The 18,107-nt window shown below is 41.5% G+C and overlaps 1 protein-coding gene across 1 annotated transcript; it reads right to left on the bottom strand.

Moving 5' to 3' along the window:
- Positions 1-1,641: 1,641 nt before the first annotated feature.
- On the bottom strand, positions 1,642-14,914 carry LOC115174650 (zinc finger protein 239). The gene is made up of 3 exons (XM_029733390.1): positions 14,545-14,914; positions 3,898-4,781; positions 1,642-3,352 (listed from the first exon to the last, which is right to left on the bottom strand). Exons 2-3 carry the CDS (start codon positions 4,157-4,159, stop codon positions 2,469-2,471), a joined length of 1,146 nt encoding a protein of 381 aa, XP_029589250.1. The 5' UTR covers positions 4,160-4,781; positions 14,545-14,914; the 3' UTR covers positions 1,642-2,468.
- Between the last annotated feature and the right edge of the window lie 3,193 nt (positions 14,915-18,107).

Here is an 18,107-nt window from a genome sequence, read left to right as displayed (position 1 = left end):
TTGAAATTGCAAATGAGCATGTGTTTCACAATTGCGCTGGTTTAAGGCCAGCTGAAAATAGAGCCCTAATATTTTCCTACAACTTCCAATCTCCTTTCTTCCCCCCTTTTATTATTTTCAATAAAGAACTTTTCAAGCATGTTTTTAATGAATAGAATCAATAAGAGAACCAGATCAGTAACATCTGTGCTGATTACATTGATATATTTATTCATTTGTGCGATAATGCCTAACTTGTTTGTTGGACAATGTTGCTTGAAGTTCTGATCTATCTGTTGAGGTGATTACATTTTACAATAACAATGTTGACAGGAATTTGCTTGGTTTTCCAAGGCTGAAAAAAAAAATATACAACCATATTAGTAAGATCATATGAATAAAATACAGTATATCATCATCAATAAGCAATTACATGCAGTGAGCATTGAATTTCAGTCTGCTTACTTATTGGACTGCACTAACAGAAAAGTGGGATAAGTGAAGGGGTGCACCCCCAATTTAGTTTCTCCCCCAAGTTGTGCACTTGTTCACTCCCCCCTCAAAGATTTAGTTCCATTGGATTGGTGTATGCACTGGCTTGAGGGAGTTCCCAACACATTCCTTATGCTGCGTTTGTAACCAAGTGGCAGGTGGGAATTTACCACATACCACTGGGGAAAATCATAGATATATAGAGGACTCATCTTTGTATCTGTGCTATTGTAGCAACTGGGTAGGGCAGCGGTCTAAGGCACTGCATCTCAGTGCTAGAGGCGTCACTACAGACACCCTGGTTCAAATCCAGGCTGTATCACAACTGGCCGTGATTGGGAGTCTCATAGGGTGGTGCACAATTGGCCCAGCGTCGTCTGGGTTTTGCCAGTGTAGGCCCTAAATAACAATTTGTTCTTAACTGACAGCATGGGCAGCGCAAAACGTGATTTTCCTGTGATATATATATATATATATATATAGCTACACTATGAGGTTGGAATAATACTGTGAAATTGTGATTATGCTATTTTAGTGTAAGAGCTGTTTGAAAAGACAGCCTAAAATATCTGCCTGTTTTGGTGGGATGAAGTTTTGGCCTGTCTGGTGACATCAACAGGCGGTAAATTAGTTAATAGACCAATAAGAAAGAGAGTTCCAAACCTCTACCAATAACAGCTAGTTTTCCCCTCCTAGATAGTCCTAGCAACATTCATTGCTTGAGAAATTGCTCTTTGCTAAGAAGTTATTTTTGTTTATTTTGTTTATAGACAGTAAGGTACTTAATTTCTAACCAGAAATGTAATATTTAGATAAAAACATCTGCATTGGACCTTTAAATGCAACAACACATTATTTATAAAAACACATCTACTAATATGGTTTTTGAACACTAATTTGTTAACAAGCATGATAGCTGTACTGTTATGGTTTTCCCAGCTTGTTGGCTCAACGAGTTCAAAGCATGCGAATGCATCCAACTGGTATTTACGACTGCAAAAGTGGGAAATTCCCACCTATGGGAATTTAGCCGGTCAAAACACATTTAAGCCAAATTATGCCTCTATTGAGGCTACTCTTCTAAGAAAATAAAGTTATTGAAGACCAACTTACTTCATTACCATATTGTAAATTAAAGTGATATGGATTGTGGCAACACATGATAGACAATTTAAATATCAATATAAAACGAAGCACTTTAATTAAATTAAGATAATGACTTCCAAATACAATACAAGAATTTTATAAACAATTGCCTACAGTACTGTTTCAAAACGTGTATCCTACAGTTCAGGAAAATGTTCTTCACCTCTCGATGAAAAAAAATGCCATATTTTATTTAGACAAGTTAAATCATTAATGGATTACATAAATTGGAAATAAATGTATCCTACACCATGATTTTTCCATTCATAAAATGTGTAGGGTAGGCTACACTGCCATAGAAGATTTGCCATGGAAAACAAGGAAATTAAATACTTTATTTGAGTTGTATGGAATGATTGTCAAATTTATGAAAATCGCCTTGAATCTGCTAAAAAAAACTGGATTAAATTGTTCTGATGATAATACCTAACAGAGGGCAAAATAGTCTTAAAATCAGAACTAAGAGTAAAGCCCAACATCCACTTTAGGGAGAGGTAATTGGTGTCCAATAATGGTTGCAATTGAGATCAGCTGTGTAGGTGATTTTAGCACCTATAACTGGTTTAACTAAAGATCAGCTGTTGATAATCTGGTGGCCATCATGGTTGCAATTGGCCCAAAGTTTTTAAGTGCCGTTTCCATTGAATTCAAGGTTGCTCACCGTTCTGTGGTACTGAATGCAAACCAGTCCATTCCTTTTAAATCTGTAAGGGGTGTGCAAATGAACATTTCAGGGAGAAAACGAAATTGGGACTAAGAGTTTTGTTTGAACATGACAAAGCATTTAAGGCACAATCTATAGTTTCAAATGTAGGCTATCAATCCCAATCAGAGACAACCAGTTCAATAATTTACTTTCTGAAATGTGCTGTCATTACGAGTGACGTAGACTCTTTGTGAGTCCTCTGATGTGCTTTTAATGAGGGGGCTGAGGAGTAACTTTTCCCACACTGGGAGCAGGGGTAAGGCTTTTCTAGTTCATGTGTGCCCTGGTGTTGAGTTAATTGTCCCTTTTGGGTGAAACTCTTTCCGCACTGAGAGCACTGGTACGGTTTCTCTCCAGTGTGCATGAGCTGGTGTCTCTTCAGTGCCACCGAAAGAGAGAAATTCTTCCCGCAGAGCAAGCACTGGTACGGTTTCTCTCCGGTGTGTGTGCGCTGGTGTTTCTTTAAAGTCCCCTGGAGGGAGAAACTCCTCCCACAGTCAGAGCAAGTGTAAGGTTTCTCCCCCGTGTGTACAGTCTGATGACGTGTCAAGTGGTGTATATGAGTGAAACTTTTCTCACAGTTGGTGCACTGGAAAGGCTTTTCATTGCTGTGCGTGCTCTGGTGTCTTTTCAGGTTGGTAGATGAAGAGAAACTCTTCCCGCAGTCAGAGCACAAGAAAGGCCTCTCACCGGAGTGTGTGAGCTGGTGCTTCTTCAAATTGATTCTCTGAGAGAAACTCTTCCCGCACTCACCGCAACTGAAAGGTTTCTCCTGCGTGTGCGTACGCTGGTGGCTGTTGAAGTGTCCCAATTGTATGAAGCGTTTCCCGCATTTGGAGCAGTGGTAAGGTCTCTCTCCGCTGTGCGTCCGCATGTGCTGCTTCAGGTTTCCGGACTCTGAGAATGTTTTGCCACACTGGGAACAGCAGTGAGGTTTCTCCACAGGAGCTCGCCAGTCCAGTTCCTGTATCAAACTTTTTCCACTCTTCGAGCCCCATTTAGTCTCGGTGCTGGGGCTAGGCCTCTCTCCTGTGAGGATGAGAATCATTTTGGAAATAAGTAAAAAATGTAGCATCAGCATAAAATAATAAATAACATATTTGCTAGAAGGCGTTATAACAACCGTTGTCAGCTCCCTACCACGTCTCCCTTTTCCAGTTAGCATTTTTAGCAGCTGAAGCAAGTACATTATTTTTCTAGCAATAAAGTTACTTTTTTCAAATCTAATGCAGACACGTTCTTCAGAAAGGGATACTGACCATAATAGGAGTTGGATAAGAGTGTTTGGCGTTGACAAATGTTCTGAATTAAATTGAATGGTGCTCTATGGCAATACTGACTCAACAAAATCATGTCAATATAAGAGAACTAAAAACAAACAAAAAAGTCTGTCTTGGGGAATCAACAACCAAGTTATGTGTTTAGAATCATGCTAAATTGCATTTTGAGTGGAACATCCCCTTAAGAACTTAAATGAACGTCATAATGCCTTTTTAAACAACACTTCCAGTCCCACTGAAGAGTTGAAATGTCGCTTTCAAGCCATCGCTTAGGACTACTTGTGCAATTCTTACCTCCACCCTCCTCAATTTTCACTGTGATAACCTCCTCCTCTTCTTCTTTCACTGTTGAAACCTCTTCCTCTTCTTTTTTAAATGTGAAAGTCAACACCTCTTCCTTCACTGTGAAAGCTTCCTCCTCCTCTTCCTCCTTCACTGTGAATGCCTCCTTGTCCTTCATTGCGAAATCCTCCACCTGCACCTCTTCCTCTTCCTCTTTGACGTAAACATTCAGCCCCAGTGTCCCACTGCAATCATCCATCTTCTCTGAAGCCATACTAAAACCCTGCAGGGCTTATGCCTGTACAGCTGGGCTCAATACCTGGAGGGCTGCCGCAGTGTCTGCTGGGTCATGTTTAGTAGGCATGCAATGGAAGACAGTGACCCGAAATGGAGTGAAATGTTGTTCAATAAGCTTGTTTGTGTTTCCTATTTTAAAATGTTTTTCTACAGTATGCGCTAATGAACACGATTCAGGTAATTCCTTTTTCCCTTTTAGTCAGTGTCTAATTTAGAACCGGGCCCCGTTCAGCTGCAACATTACCGTATGCTCAGATAGACAAAATGTATTCTGCATAAAACATTTCTGTCATCTAGAAATGGGAATCGTCTATTCATTCCATTTCTATCTGTAAAGTTCAGGATGTTGCACATTAACTAATATAGTACATCACTGGTGTACATTGGCCTCAAATCAATAACATTGGCTGATGCAATGGAGAAAGGAAAACCCACAGACACTGCAGCTACCCTCAAGGACTGGTGTGACACCTGTGCAGGGAAGCCTACTCTGTGCATTGTTTGGTTCCAGTCTGGACGTTTCGGCAATGCATCAGACCACTATATAGGTTGTACCAGCCATTAAAACTCCCCCTGATGCACTGGACAGTGGACACCACCTAGGCAGAAGACATAACAGTTGGCATTGTTAATCAGAGTGTAAGCAAAGACATTTCAAGATATATATTTCACTCTTTACCACAGCCACAAATGGCTAAACCCCACCTATTTCTACAATTGATCTTCTTAAAATCTGATTTGAAACCTAACCTTAGGTGCCAAGCTTATGGTCTCTGATTCAGTGGGGTTGGGTTAAATGCGGAAGACACATTTCGGCTGAATGCATTCAGTTGTGCAACTGACTAGGTATCGCCCTTTCCTTTAACCACACTGCTAAATATATATTTTTTTTTTTAAAACACACTGCTAACCTTATGACTAACCCTAACCTTAAATGAAGACCAGAAGGTGAAAAAATGTTCATGAACTTTTACAATATAGTGGCTGTGGTAACTAGTGACAACCCTTTGTTCCCCCTAGTTTAACTTCCAGGCATGACAAAGCTCACAAGCTAGGGTACATTATCAAGCACTGTTGCAATAATATGAAGAAATACATGTTCACACTTTCCCTGTGTTTTTCTGAGTTAAAGTTCCCCAGTTTTCACCCCATACAGTAGGTGCTGGCATGTACCCAAAACCTGCGTTTGGGGACCGCCATAATAGAGCCTCACAGTGAAGTTGTCATAATACCCACAAAACCTAGCGGTCAAAACAGGGAAATGGTTCCAATCGTTTTTCCACCATTCATTTTTTCCATAGGGGATTTTAGAACCACTTAAAATAAGGACTGTTTAATGTAGGCATACCCTGGCATGATGTTTTGATAACCATGTAAATCTCTCTCAGACAAGGTACATTTTATTCCGCTCTATTTACTCCAAATTCGAAAATGCTAATTAGCATCAAAGTAGACATCATGCAAGACTACCAATCCCTGCAAGCTCCTGTAAGTCATCTCTGACAACTTTGTTAACAGGTATTGTGTCAATTTAAAACTTGCGTAAAACAGTTCACAGAATTGTCAATTCAGAGAAATGTAGCTAATCTATTCATTACTACATTTAGCTAACATTAGATAGATAATCCAGAGATTCTTACCCTTGCCCTGATTCAGCAGTCTCATCTAGATCATCATGCCACTTGAAGTTGTTTATGATAGCTACATTAGCAGCTAAATATCATTTCCTTTTTGGGTGTTAAATACAGCTGAATATGTTAATGAAAGTCACCTTGTCCTAGAGAGATTTACACAGTTATCTAAACGTCACGCGAGGGTAAGTCTACACGGAACACAGCCCTTATTTTAAGTGTTTCTAAAAACCACTCTGGGAAAAATGAATGGTGGAAAAACTATTGGAACCATTTCCATGTCTTACCGCTAGGTTTTATGGGTATTAATCAAATTTCAAATCAAATGTATTTATATAGCCCTTCTTACATCAGCTGATATCTCAAAGTGCTGTACAGAAACTCTGCCTAAAACCCCAAACAGCAAGCAATGCAGGTGTAGAAGCACGGTGGCTAGGAAAAAGTCCCTAGAAAGGCCAAAACCTAGGAAGAAACCTAGAGAGGAACCAGGCTATGAGGGGTGGCCAGTCCTCTTCTGGCTGTGCCGGGTGGAGATTATAACAGAACATGGCCAAGATGTTCATAAATGACCAGCATGGTCAAATAATAATAATCATAGTAGTTGTCGAGGGTGCAACAGGCCAGAACCTCAGGAGTAAATGTCAGTTGGCTTTTCATAACCAATCATTGAGAGTATCTCTACCGCTCCTGCTGTCTCTAGAGAGTTGAAAACTCAGTATTATGACTCATACTGTGGTACTCTATACAATAGAAGACAGAGTGATTCTAAGGACTAGAACACAGAAGTTGAAACAATGTCGGACGGAATGGAGACCCAGTTATCCATTTTATTTTTAAACAGAAAAGTAGTTTGCTTTAGTTTTGTTTATTTGGGGCGGCAGGGTAGCCTAGTGGTTAGAGCGAATCCCCCCTGAACAAGGCAGTTAACCCACTGTTCCTAGGCCGTCATTGAAAATAAGAATTTGTTCTTAACTGACTTGTGTAGTGAAATAAAAATGTAGTTTGTATGAATATATGAACCCACATTGGTTCAGTTTTTTGGGGAATCCTGTTTCCATCCCGGACAGTAGGTGCAGGCTTGCACACTAAAGTGTGAACAATAATATACCATAAAGAAGGAGCAGCTAGCAAGCTAGCTACAACGAGAGGATGAAAAGGATAAAAGGTTTCCGGAGTGGAGGAATATGGTCATATTCAAAATACAAGAACCATTTGCTATTACAGCAGATGAAGGAGTGGAAAGAGCGTGGAGAAGGAAAGGAGCTGAGTGTAGAGGGAAACGGTGTGGTGAGAAAGATTGGCGTCAAAGTACAAAAATAATAATAAAAAAACATGCTTTCGGTAGCTCAGAAAACAAACCTGGTGAGAGTGAGGAGGAATTACCTGCGGTGGCATATGCGGGGAAGAACGCCGAGTTCAGGCCTCATCAGGATAATGACTAGGATGATTCTGATTCTGGCTCAGTGGGAGTGAGATTTTTTGAGAGAGAGAATGGATCCTTGCCTTCTGGCTGATCCATGTGGTGTCAGGGTGGGTGGAGAAGAGGTTGGGGAATGTTGAGTCGGTGAAAGTAACTCGAAGTGGACTTGTGATTATTATTATTTTTGTTATTATATTTTTTTCTACCCCTTTTTCTCTCCAATTTCGTGGTACCAATTGGTAGTTACAGTCTTGTCTCATCGCTGCAACTCCCGTACGGACTCGGGAGAGGTGAATGTCGAGAGCCATGCGTCCTCTGAAACAAAACCTACCAAGCCGCACTGCTTGTTGAAACAATGCATACTTAAACCGGAAGCCAGCCGCACCAATGTGTTGGAGGAGACACAGTACACCTGGCGACCGTGTCAGCGTGCACTGCGCCCGGCCAGCCACAGGAGTCGCTAGTGCGCATCCCTGCTGGCCAAACCCCCAACCGAACCCAGATGACGCTGGGCCAATTGTGCACCGCCCCATGGGTCTCCCGGCTGCGACTGAGCCTGGACTCAAACCCAGAATCTCTAGTGTCACAGCTAGCACTGCGATGCAGTGCCTTAGACCACTGCGCCAGTCGGGAGGCCGACTTGTGATTATTTTTTGTGTGTCTTCCATCCAGAGGGAGCGGGCACTCCACACCACGTGCCTCGGGACAAGACCTGTGACATGCTTTGCTCTCCGGAACAGGGCGCCGTTGAAAGAAATGATAACTGGAGTGGCGTTAAGTGTTGAGGAGGACCAGCTGACGATTGTACTGATATAAGTAGGACACGTGACATCCCCACAACTTTGAGAAAAAAGTACTATACCGAATTTGCCTTGAGATGGCTATGCATATTCATGACGAGGCTAATAGCATAGCATCTTTCCATTGAATACAGGTGGTTGATGTCAACACCCCTCATAGAATATTCAAAAAAATATTAAAATAACGAAATGTATCCACCAATCCAAAGAGGAAGAGGCGGGAGCTTGACAGCCCACCATTCCGCTCTGTGGACAACGAATCCCATTGTTAGAGTGGAGACATACACTACCAGTCAAAAGTTTGGACACACCTACTCATTCTTTATTTTTACTATTTTCTACATCGTAGAATAGTGTAGACATCAAAACGATGAAATAACACATATGTAATCATGTAGTAACCAAAAAAAGTGTTAAACAAATCCAAATATATTTGATAATTTACATTCTTCAAAGTAGCCACCCTTTGCCTTGATGACAGCTTTGCAAACTCTTGGCATTCTCTCAACCAGATTCACCAGGAATACTTTTCCAACAATCTTGAAGGAGTTCCCACATATGCTGAGCACTTGTTGGCTGCTTTTCCTTCACTCTGTGGTCCAACTCATTCTAAACCAGTGGTTCTTAACCTGGGTTCGATCGAACCCCAGGGGTTCGGTGAGTCAGTCTCAGGGGTTCGGCGGAGGTCAAGACACACACCCGACTCATATGATTCGTGATGACACGCCCCGCTTGGCCATCATTGGCTGCAGGTGATCACGCAACATCGCTTGGCCTATCTGTGCTGCAGGGAAATTTGGCACGCTCAGTAGTCGAATTGTGACTGTCGTGATGGTACGTCGTGTGATTTCTTTCTTAATATTTTAATCCCTTCATACTAACTATGTCGAGCAAAAAAAGAAAGTGGTCGGACGAATATGTACAATATGGATTCACATGTATAACGGAACGTGATGAGAGTCAGCGTCCTAACTGCATGATTTGCAATGCCAAGTTGAGCAATTCTAGTCTAGCACCGACAAAACTAAGAGAACACTTCCTTAAGCTGCATGGAGATGGACAATACAAGAACACAACGCTCGCTGAATTCAAGGTGAAGAGAGCCATTTTTCCAATTAAGAAGGGTTCGGTGAATGCGCATATGAAACTGGTGGGGGTCAGTACCTCCAACAAGGTTAAGAACCACTGTTCTAAACCATCTCAATTGGGTTGAGGTCGGGTGATTATGGAGGCCAGGTCATCTGATGCAGCACTCCATCACTCTCCTTCTTGGTCAAATTGCCCTTACACAGCCTGGAGGTGTGTTGGGTCATTGTTCTGTTGAAAAACAAATGATAGTCCCACTAAGCACAAACCAGATGGGATGGCGTATCGCTGCAGAATGCTGTGGAAGCAATGCTGGTTAAGTATGCCTTGAATTCTTAATAAAATCACTGACAATGTCACCAGCAAAGCACCCCCACACCTCCTCCTCCATGCTGCATGGTGGGAACCACACATACACAGATCAACTGTTCACCTACTCTGCGTCTCACAAAGACACGGTGGTTGGAACCAAAAATCTCAAATTTGGACTCATCAGACCCAAGGACAGATTTCCACTAGTCTAAAGTCCATTGCTCATGTTTCTTGGCCCAAGCAAGTCTCTTCTTATTATTGGTGCCCTTTTAGTAGTGGTTTCTTTGCAGCAATACGACCAGGAAGGCCTGATTCACACAGTCTCCTCTGAGGCGTGTCTGTTACTTGAACTCTGAAGCATTTATTTGGGCTACAATTTCTGAGGCTGGTAACTCTAATGAACTTATCCTCTGCAGGAGAGGTAACTCTGGGTCTTCCTTTCCTGTGGCGGTCCTCATGAGAACCAGTTTCATCATAGCGCTTGATGGTTTCTGCGACTGCACTTGAAGAAACTTTCAAAGTTCTTGACATTTTCCGGATTGACTGACCTTCATGTCTTAAAGTAATGATGGACTGTTGTTTCTTTGCTTATTTGGAGCTGTTCTTGTCACAATATGGACTTGGTCTTTTATCAAATAAGGTTATCTTCTGTATACATCCCCAAACCTTGTCACAACAACTGATTGGCTCAACCGCATTTAGAAGGGAAGAAATTCCACAAATTAACAAGTCACACCTGTTAATCGAAATGCATTCCAGGTGAATACCTAATGAAGCTGGTTGAGAGAATGCCAAGAGTGTGCAAAGCTGTCAAGGCAATAAGGTGGCTACATTGAAGAATCTCAAAATATAAATATATTTTGATTTGATTAACAGTTTTTTGGTTACTACATGATTCCAGTGTGTTTTTTCATAGTGTTGAGGTCTTCACTATTCCTCTACGATGTAGAAAATAGTCAAAATAAAGAAAAACCCTTGAATGAGTAGGTGTGTCCAAACTTTTGACTGGTACTGTAGGTATCATCATTATATCCAAATCTCTGATGAGCTTGAATTTGGCAGGTCGTGTAATGGTGGAAGGGGATGCAATGTTTGATTCTGTTGGCGCGAGTTAAGTTGGTAAGAATAACTGAACGATGGTAATAAATGAGAATGGAGCTAAAAAAAAAGCTGAAGTTGGAATTGAATCGCAGTTTCTGGTTGGAGTACTTTTCATTAATAAGGATTTTTATTTGGGAGACCCGTTTACAGTTACGAAGACAGTGAAGGAAGAATTGTGAAAGGTGGAGTCGGTCAGATTGACCAGGAGCAGCATGTTGGTGTTTCATGTGTATTGAATAAGCAAAAGGAGAAAGCTCTGTGGCTCTATAAAAACGTTCAATGTACGAGGTGGAGAGTTATGATTTTCAGAGTAAGGCACCGAAGAAAGGTGTCATATCTGGTGTCTCACTGGTTCGAGGCTTCATGGTTTAGGGATAACATGCCGGGAATAGTTGGGGCACGTTGATTAACACGTACTGTGAATGGAAATGAGGAAATGCTTTCTGTACTGTATATGAACTTGTATACGTACAAAAACCAATACAATATCATTTTTAAAGTTTGGCCATGTGTCAAGTATTTGCAGACAGAATATCAGTTTGAGTCTGAGGATGCACAATGCTGCAATTGCGATGAGAATCATGTTCCAGAGAAGGGTGAAGGAGGTCAAAGTAGTGAGGTTCAGGGCTGTTGAGCAGGTCTCCTATGCGGAGGCAGTGAAAATTGTTGAAGGAGAGAGTAGACGTGAAAGAGACATGGAGAAGTCAGAGATAGCCCACTTTACAATTCTGGCTAAGGAACAGAAGTTGTGTTTAGGAGAAACGCCATCAGTGCGTGCTTTGCAAGCAATGTAGAGGATGAAAGCGCGGCAAGGGCGAGGTGAACAGATAGACATGGTTATGGACAGTGAGGAAGAAGAGCCGAGTGTAGTGGGAAGATGTGTGTTGAGGAAGAATGGTGTCAGACATGATAAAGAAGAATCTGGACCAGTAGGAGTGGAATTTTGGGAGGAAGTGGATCCCTTGCCTTTTGGCGGATCCATTTGGGGTTTCATGGTGGGTGAGAAAGGATTTGAGAAAAGTTGAATCCGTGAAGGTAACCTGTAGTGGACTTGTGATATTTGTTGGTGTTTCTTCTGACTAGAGGGCAAAGGCACTCCGTATCACACAACTTGGGTCAAGATCTGTTTCTTGCTTTGCTCTTATGAACAGGGCACCATTGAAAGGAGTGATTTATGGGGTAGCGTTAAGTGTGGAGGTGGTACAATTGAAGTTCAAAATTCTTGTTGTTTGTGATGCCCACTGTTTGGTACGACACGGTCCCCACCGGGTCTGTGGTAAAACAGTCATTGTCAGTCCTTTTGAGTTGAGTCTACCAGACAAAGTCATGTTAGGATATATCAGTTATACTGTTAGAGCTTTTGTGCCAAATCCACTGAGGTGTTTCAGGTGCAACGTTTATGGCCATCTTGCAGCAGTGTGTAGGAGGGAGATGTGGGAAGTGTGCTGGAGGGCATGGGATAGAGGATTGTGTAGTTTAGGTGGATAAAGTTGTGTCAATTGTAGGGGTGCTCATGTTGCTGGGGATTGGAAGTGTCCAGTGCAAGACAGGCAGATTTAAGTGGACAGAGTCAAAGTAGTGCAGAGGGTGTCGCATGCTGAGGCTGGATCAAGGGTGAGGGCTTCTGAGAGGATCCCTGTGAGTAGTAGATCTGTGCCAGTACAGAGGGATAGGGTAAGGAGTGAATTATGCTTCAGTAAGGTTGGCTTCTTAGATGTCATAGCAATGGTTATCAACTGTACTGCAGAAATGGAGCGTAAATCACAGAAAATAGATGTGGTGGCAGCTGCAGAGAAGTATTTGGGTATATGAGATTTGAATTCAGAAGTGTTACGGGGTGTGTTGAGGGGTGGTGTCCCATCCTCCCAGGCTGTTGGCATGGGCAGGAGCAGATGGGGTATTGGGTTTTTAATGAGTGTAGGTGGCAACTGCAGAGAAGTACCTGGGTGTATGAGATTTTACTGCAGATGAGTTAATGGGGTGGTGATTTATATTTTCATGAAATAGTGGTAAACACACTACATGACCAAAAATAGGTGGACACCTGCTCGTCAAACATCTCATTCCAAAATCATGGGCATTAATATGGAGTTGGTCCCCCCTTTGCTGCTATAACAGCCTCTACTCTTCTGGGAAGGCGTTCCACTAGATGTTGGAACATTACTGCGGGTACTTGCTTCCAGTCAGCCTCAAGACCATTAGTGAGGTCGGGGACTAATGTTGGGCAATTAGGCCTGGCTGAGGTCCCGTGTGGCTCAGTTGGTAGAGCATGGTGTTTGCAACGCCAGGATTGTGGGTTCGATTCCCACGGGGGACCAGTACGAAAAAAATAAAATAAATAAAATGTATGAACTGTATGCATTCACTACTGTAAGTCGCTCTGGATAAGAGTGTCTGCTAAATGACTAAAATGTAAATGAGGTCAGGGCTCTGTGAAGGCCAGTCAAGTTCTTCCACACCGATCTCGATAAACCATTTCTGTACGGACCTCGCTTTGTGTACGGGGCATTGTCATGCCGAAACAGGAAAGGACCTTCCCCAAACTGTTGCCACAAAGTTGGAAGCACAGAATCGTCTAGAATTTCCTTGTATCCTGTACCATTAAGATTTCCCTTCACTAGAACTACAGGGCCTAGCCCACACCATGAAAAACAGCCCCAGACCATTATTCCTCCTCCACCCAACTTTACAGTTGGCACTACGCATTCAGGCAGGTTGTGTTCTCCTGGCATCTGCCAAACCCAGATTTGTCTGTCGGACTGCCAGATGGTGAAGCGTGATTAATTTACTCCAGAGAAAGCATTTCCACTGCTCCAGAGTCAAATGGCGGCGAGCTTTACACCATTCCAGCTGATGCTTGGCATGGCGAATGGCGATTTTACGCTTGTGTGCGGCTGCTCAGCCATGGAAACCCATTTCATGAAGCTCCCGATGAACAGTTATTGTGCTGACGTCGATTCCAGAGGCAGTTTGGAACTCAGTAGTGAGTGCTACAACAGAGGACAGATTTTTATGCACTATGCGCTTCAACACTTGGCGGTCCCGTTCAGTGCGCTTGTGTGGCCTACCACTTCGCAGCTGAGCTGTTGTTGCACCTAGACGTTTCCACTCCACAATAACAGCAGTTACAGCTGAACGAGGCAGCTCTAGCAGGGCAGAAATTTGATGAACTGACTTGTTGGAAAGGTGGCATCCTATGACGATACCACGTTGAAAGTCACTGAGTTCTTCAGTAAGGCCATTCTACTGCCAATGTTTGTCTATGGAGATTGCATGGCGGTGTGCTCGATTTTATACACCTGTCAACAACAGGTGTGGCTGAAATAGCCGAATCCACTAATTTGAAAGGGTGACCACATACTTTTGTATATATAGTGTAGGTGTAAGATTAGTTGGTGGTGCATTTTTTTTCCCCTTCTCCTTTTAGGAACAGGAATAATGAAGAAAATTTTATGTAGGTAGGCCGTAACTGGCCTCACACTTCAGTACAGTAGGTGGCGGTGTATGCACCATGAAGATGGATACGATCCACCAACCCAATCTCGAAGAAGAAAAACAGCAAATATAACACTTGGCCTATGGAGTGGTAGTGGAGGGTAAAAGCACTTTACTCACCTTTTTATTTTGCGCTACAGTTTACACACCTTTGCGGAAAAATGCATTAAAAGTACAGCAAGTGTTGCTGTTTTATCGCGACCGACAAATCAGAGTTTACCGCCTATTGGTTATTTACCACTACACCGGGCCTATATTGATTTCCAAAACGAATAAAACACCGATATCAAGCTAACAAACCTAACGTTAGCCAGTTAGTTAGCTAAATAACTCCTCTAGCAAGGACACAATCAGATAGTTAACTATCCAACTTAACCGCATTTACCGTTGAGTTAGCTAGCAACAGTTCATGTTTCTAGCTAGCTAACGTTAGCAAGCTAGCCAAGTAACGTTAGCTTGCTAACTTGTTAACGTTACACAAGTAAAACTACTCACAAATAAAGGAAACGTTACTTACTTGAGCAAACAAACTTTGCATTCCAATCTGGTACATGAACAGATGATAACAAAAAATGCTCAAATATCTACTGAATGGATGTCGCTAATTTAAAGAATTGTGAGGAGGAGCTCCGCGGAACCTTAGTGTCCGGAAGTAATTTAGCCATTCATTGTAGTCATTGCGATTTGTGGAGTTGCTATTTTCTCGAGTTTTCTCGTGTCAATTAAGTCGTGACATTCCTGGAATACGCATTATATGAATAAAGGTCGATTTAATAAACAAATAAGATAGTCAGTTGAAAAAAAAAGGTTAAGGATACATGACTGTGCACATATATGGCTGTGTTGCAACATCCCTACATATGCCAAGCGGGGAGTTGTGCCAGAACAAAAAGTGTGCACGCGCGAGGAAGCTCTGCGGTAACATAACGCACGAGAGAAGAAAAAAAATCATCTCAATAACAAAGCATTGTATGCATAGCATCGCATTTGAGCCTGTGTAGACTTTGTGATTTTAACAGAAGTACCGTGAATTTTGGTATGTATTTTTTGTTTTGGTAGTTTAGTATGATTTTGTTCATCCAAAATATATTTTGTTTTTGGGGATATTTTACTAACCCCGTACAGTAGGTGGCGGCAATAGACCGAGTGTAGTCTGCCAATAAACCCCAAAAAATTATAAGAAGAAGAGCTCATTGTACGTGCATAGTGCATTAGGACTTAACAGAAGTTGTACACATGGGGAAACATTTTTAGTAGCCTATGGTCAGGGAAAAATGTGGCTTTTTATACAATGGTGCTTCATTTTACATGATTGGAGACTTTGGCAGAATCTTTAATACCGCACAATTGATTGAAATAGCAGGCTACTCTGACACTGACAAACTGAGATCAATAAAAACGACCTCGTCTTGAATGTCTGCATGCTGTTCACTTAAAGATTTGCCGTCATTCCAAACTGTAGGCTATGCAATCCACAACTAGGCAATTTTTTAAGCTAATGATCCTCTGTGGCTAAATTATAGGCCTTCTCGTGGTGTAGTAGGCTATTCTGAATTATTACATTTCTTTCTGAACAGTCAGCAGTAATTATATAACTTTGGCAAATGTATTCAATTTATCAGGGGTGCTGCAGCTCTTCTATAACCCAAAATAATGCTAATTTAATCATTCTCCTATTTGTTTAAAATGCAGTGGTAAACATTGGATTCATGGTGATTTACATATCTTACAGTCTTGTACTCTTAAACCTTTTAAAACTGACTATAGTATTTGTTGATTAAATTTGACTTTATTAATATAATGAGTAATCCAGTAATGTCACGAGTTAATTGACAAGAATACTCTAGAAAATAGCAACTCTACAGTTCCAATTAATACAATGAATAGCTAAATTACTTCCACTCCTCTGCACTCTATTTCCATGTTCGGTGGTGATAAATAAAAACAATACTATTAAACTGTTCTTTCGTTCCAAAAGCTAGCTATTGGCTACTAGCTATCCAGTATAAAAGACAGGTTTGAAAACTCAATAGGTGAAGGTACCACCAAAGACGGTACAGTATGAAGATTGGAGAATCAGTTTTAGCCTATCGAAATCCCCAATCACACTTGTAAGCGGTGTTGTCTAGCTAAGCTCATGCACATGAACAAGTCTTCGCGTCTAACGGTCGTCTCGGGCCGAACTACGCATGTGCAGGCCGTCGAATCAAAGGCACTCCTTCAATATAAAGTCGTTTTTGACAAAAATGTAAACTTGTCAGTTTGTCACTTTCATGAGGTTGGAGTGATAATATGTTCAACAGCTTAAGTCATTGGTTCGAATCTAGGTTGTGCCTTTAGATTTCGAGAAAATTAACATCTAAAGAAAAGTGGTTGATTTGTAAAACCCCAAACCCCGCCCTGATTGCTGCAGTCCTAACACGTTATGTTTACCCCTCAGCCCTCTTCCTAGCCACTTTCCCTTCCGGGAATCCCAGTCAAACCCGATGCAGTTTGATTGCCATCTTATGTGGAAGTCCAATTCACAAACGTTGCAGCCTCGGCCCTCCACTTGTGAGGTTGATATGACTCACAATTCAACGCAAACTGTCGTCACGTGTCTAACTGCATTTTGGGCGGCAGACAAAATTATGACGTTAGCTTGCTAAAATATATATATATTTTAGCGCACTATATATATGATGGAAAATTGGCATAGTCTCATAGTGATGAGCCCATAACACTTAGCTCGCTTCATACACATATTTTTTATAAATTCTGAAATGTATTCGAATAAATTACCAAACTGTGCCGTTGGGCTCAGTTGGTAGAGCATGGTGTTTGCAACGCCAGGGTTCTGGGTTCGATTCCCGCGGGTGACCAGTACGGAGAAAAAAATGTATGAAGTGTATGCATTCACTACTGTAAGTTGCTCTGGATAAGACCGTCTGCTAAATGACTAAAATGATAAAACTATCTAGCCAGCTATGGGTAACTGTAGCTAGCTAGGTACATTCATAGCTTTAGGTTAGTTGTTTTTAAGCTGAACTTCAAGATTTCCACCAAGGACGTTGCCTCACCGATCATCACTCCCCTCGCTTGGGCAAGGGACATTTAAGGTACACTCGGACGTAAAACGTAATTCTATGGCTATGGGCTGTCTACTTTTACTTTGGACTGCAACCAATGAGCCAGATATTTCACCGGATGTATAAATGTGAAGCATCCGGTTGGCGTTTCCATTAATTAGCAAATATGTTTATGAGAGGAAGCCCAGTGCCCGGAAGTGGGAGAAGATGGAGCGAGATGGACTTTGGCCGACATTCTGCACATTTTCTCATCGATAAAACATTTGATCTCCATACAGTTTTCTGTTTCCAAACTAAAATCGGTACCAAACAGAGTGGACTGCATTTTATAGACTTTATACTTTTCCAAAGTTGAAAAAAAATGCTAGTCCTGCGCACTAGGATTAATTTGCTCCCCATTAAACGACAGGGTCTGGTCTATCCTGGCGTTGTTATAAAAATCTTTGATACCACTGTGAAGCAGGCAAGAATAACTATGTACTTCCGGGTTATGGATATTTGGAATCCTCCAGAATAAATGTCTCGTCCTGTTTACTTTGTAAATTAATAATTCGTGCGAAAATGATGAAAAATGTGCACAATTATTTGTATATTTCATACTAGTTATCATACAAAGTATTTCTATAAGATAATATGTTTTTTTTTTTTGCCTAAATGGTCAACATTATTTGTTGTGTGTGTGTGTACTATCATTTATTGCACCGTACAAAATTATCTGTAGCTTGTGTCACAGTAAAATGGGGGTCCATTCTACTCAGGAGCACTTCTAGTTTCCAAATCCACAGAGTCTACACCAAGATGAGTGTCGCTGCTCATTTGGCGGCCCATAAAGAGTGGCCAATCAGCTTAAATCCAATAATTTTTTCATACTGAAAATATATATTGCACCATACACAATTATGTGTACGTTGTGTCTCTATAAAAGGAGTGTCCATTGTACTACGTCCAATATGAATGGGCTAATTAACAATGGGATTTAAAGTGTTTTCTAAAGTTGATTATTATAATTATA

Source organism: Salmo trutta, chromosome 35, assembly GCF_901001165.1.
Source record: "Salmo trutta chromosome 35, fSalTru1.1, whole genome shotgun sequence".
Lineage (NCBI taxonomy): Eukaryota > Metazoa > Chordata > Actinopteri > Salmoniformes > Salmonidae > Salmo > Salmo trutta.
This window is presented reverse-complemented; position numbering and strand designations above follow the sequence as displayed.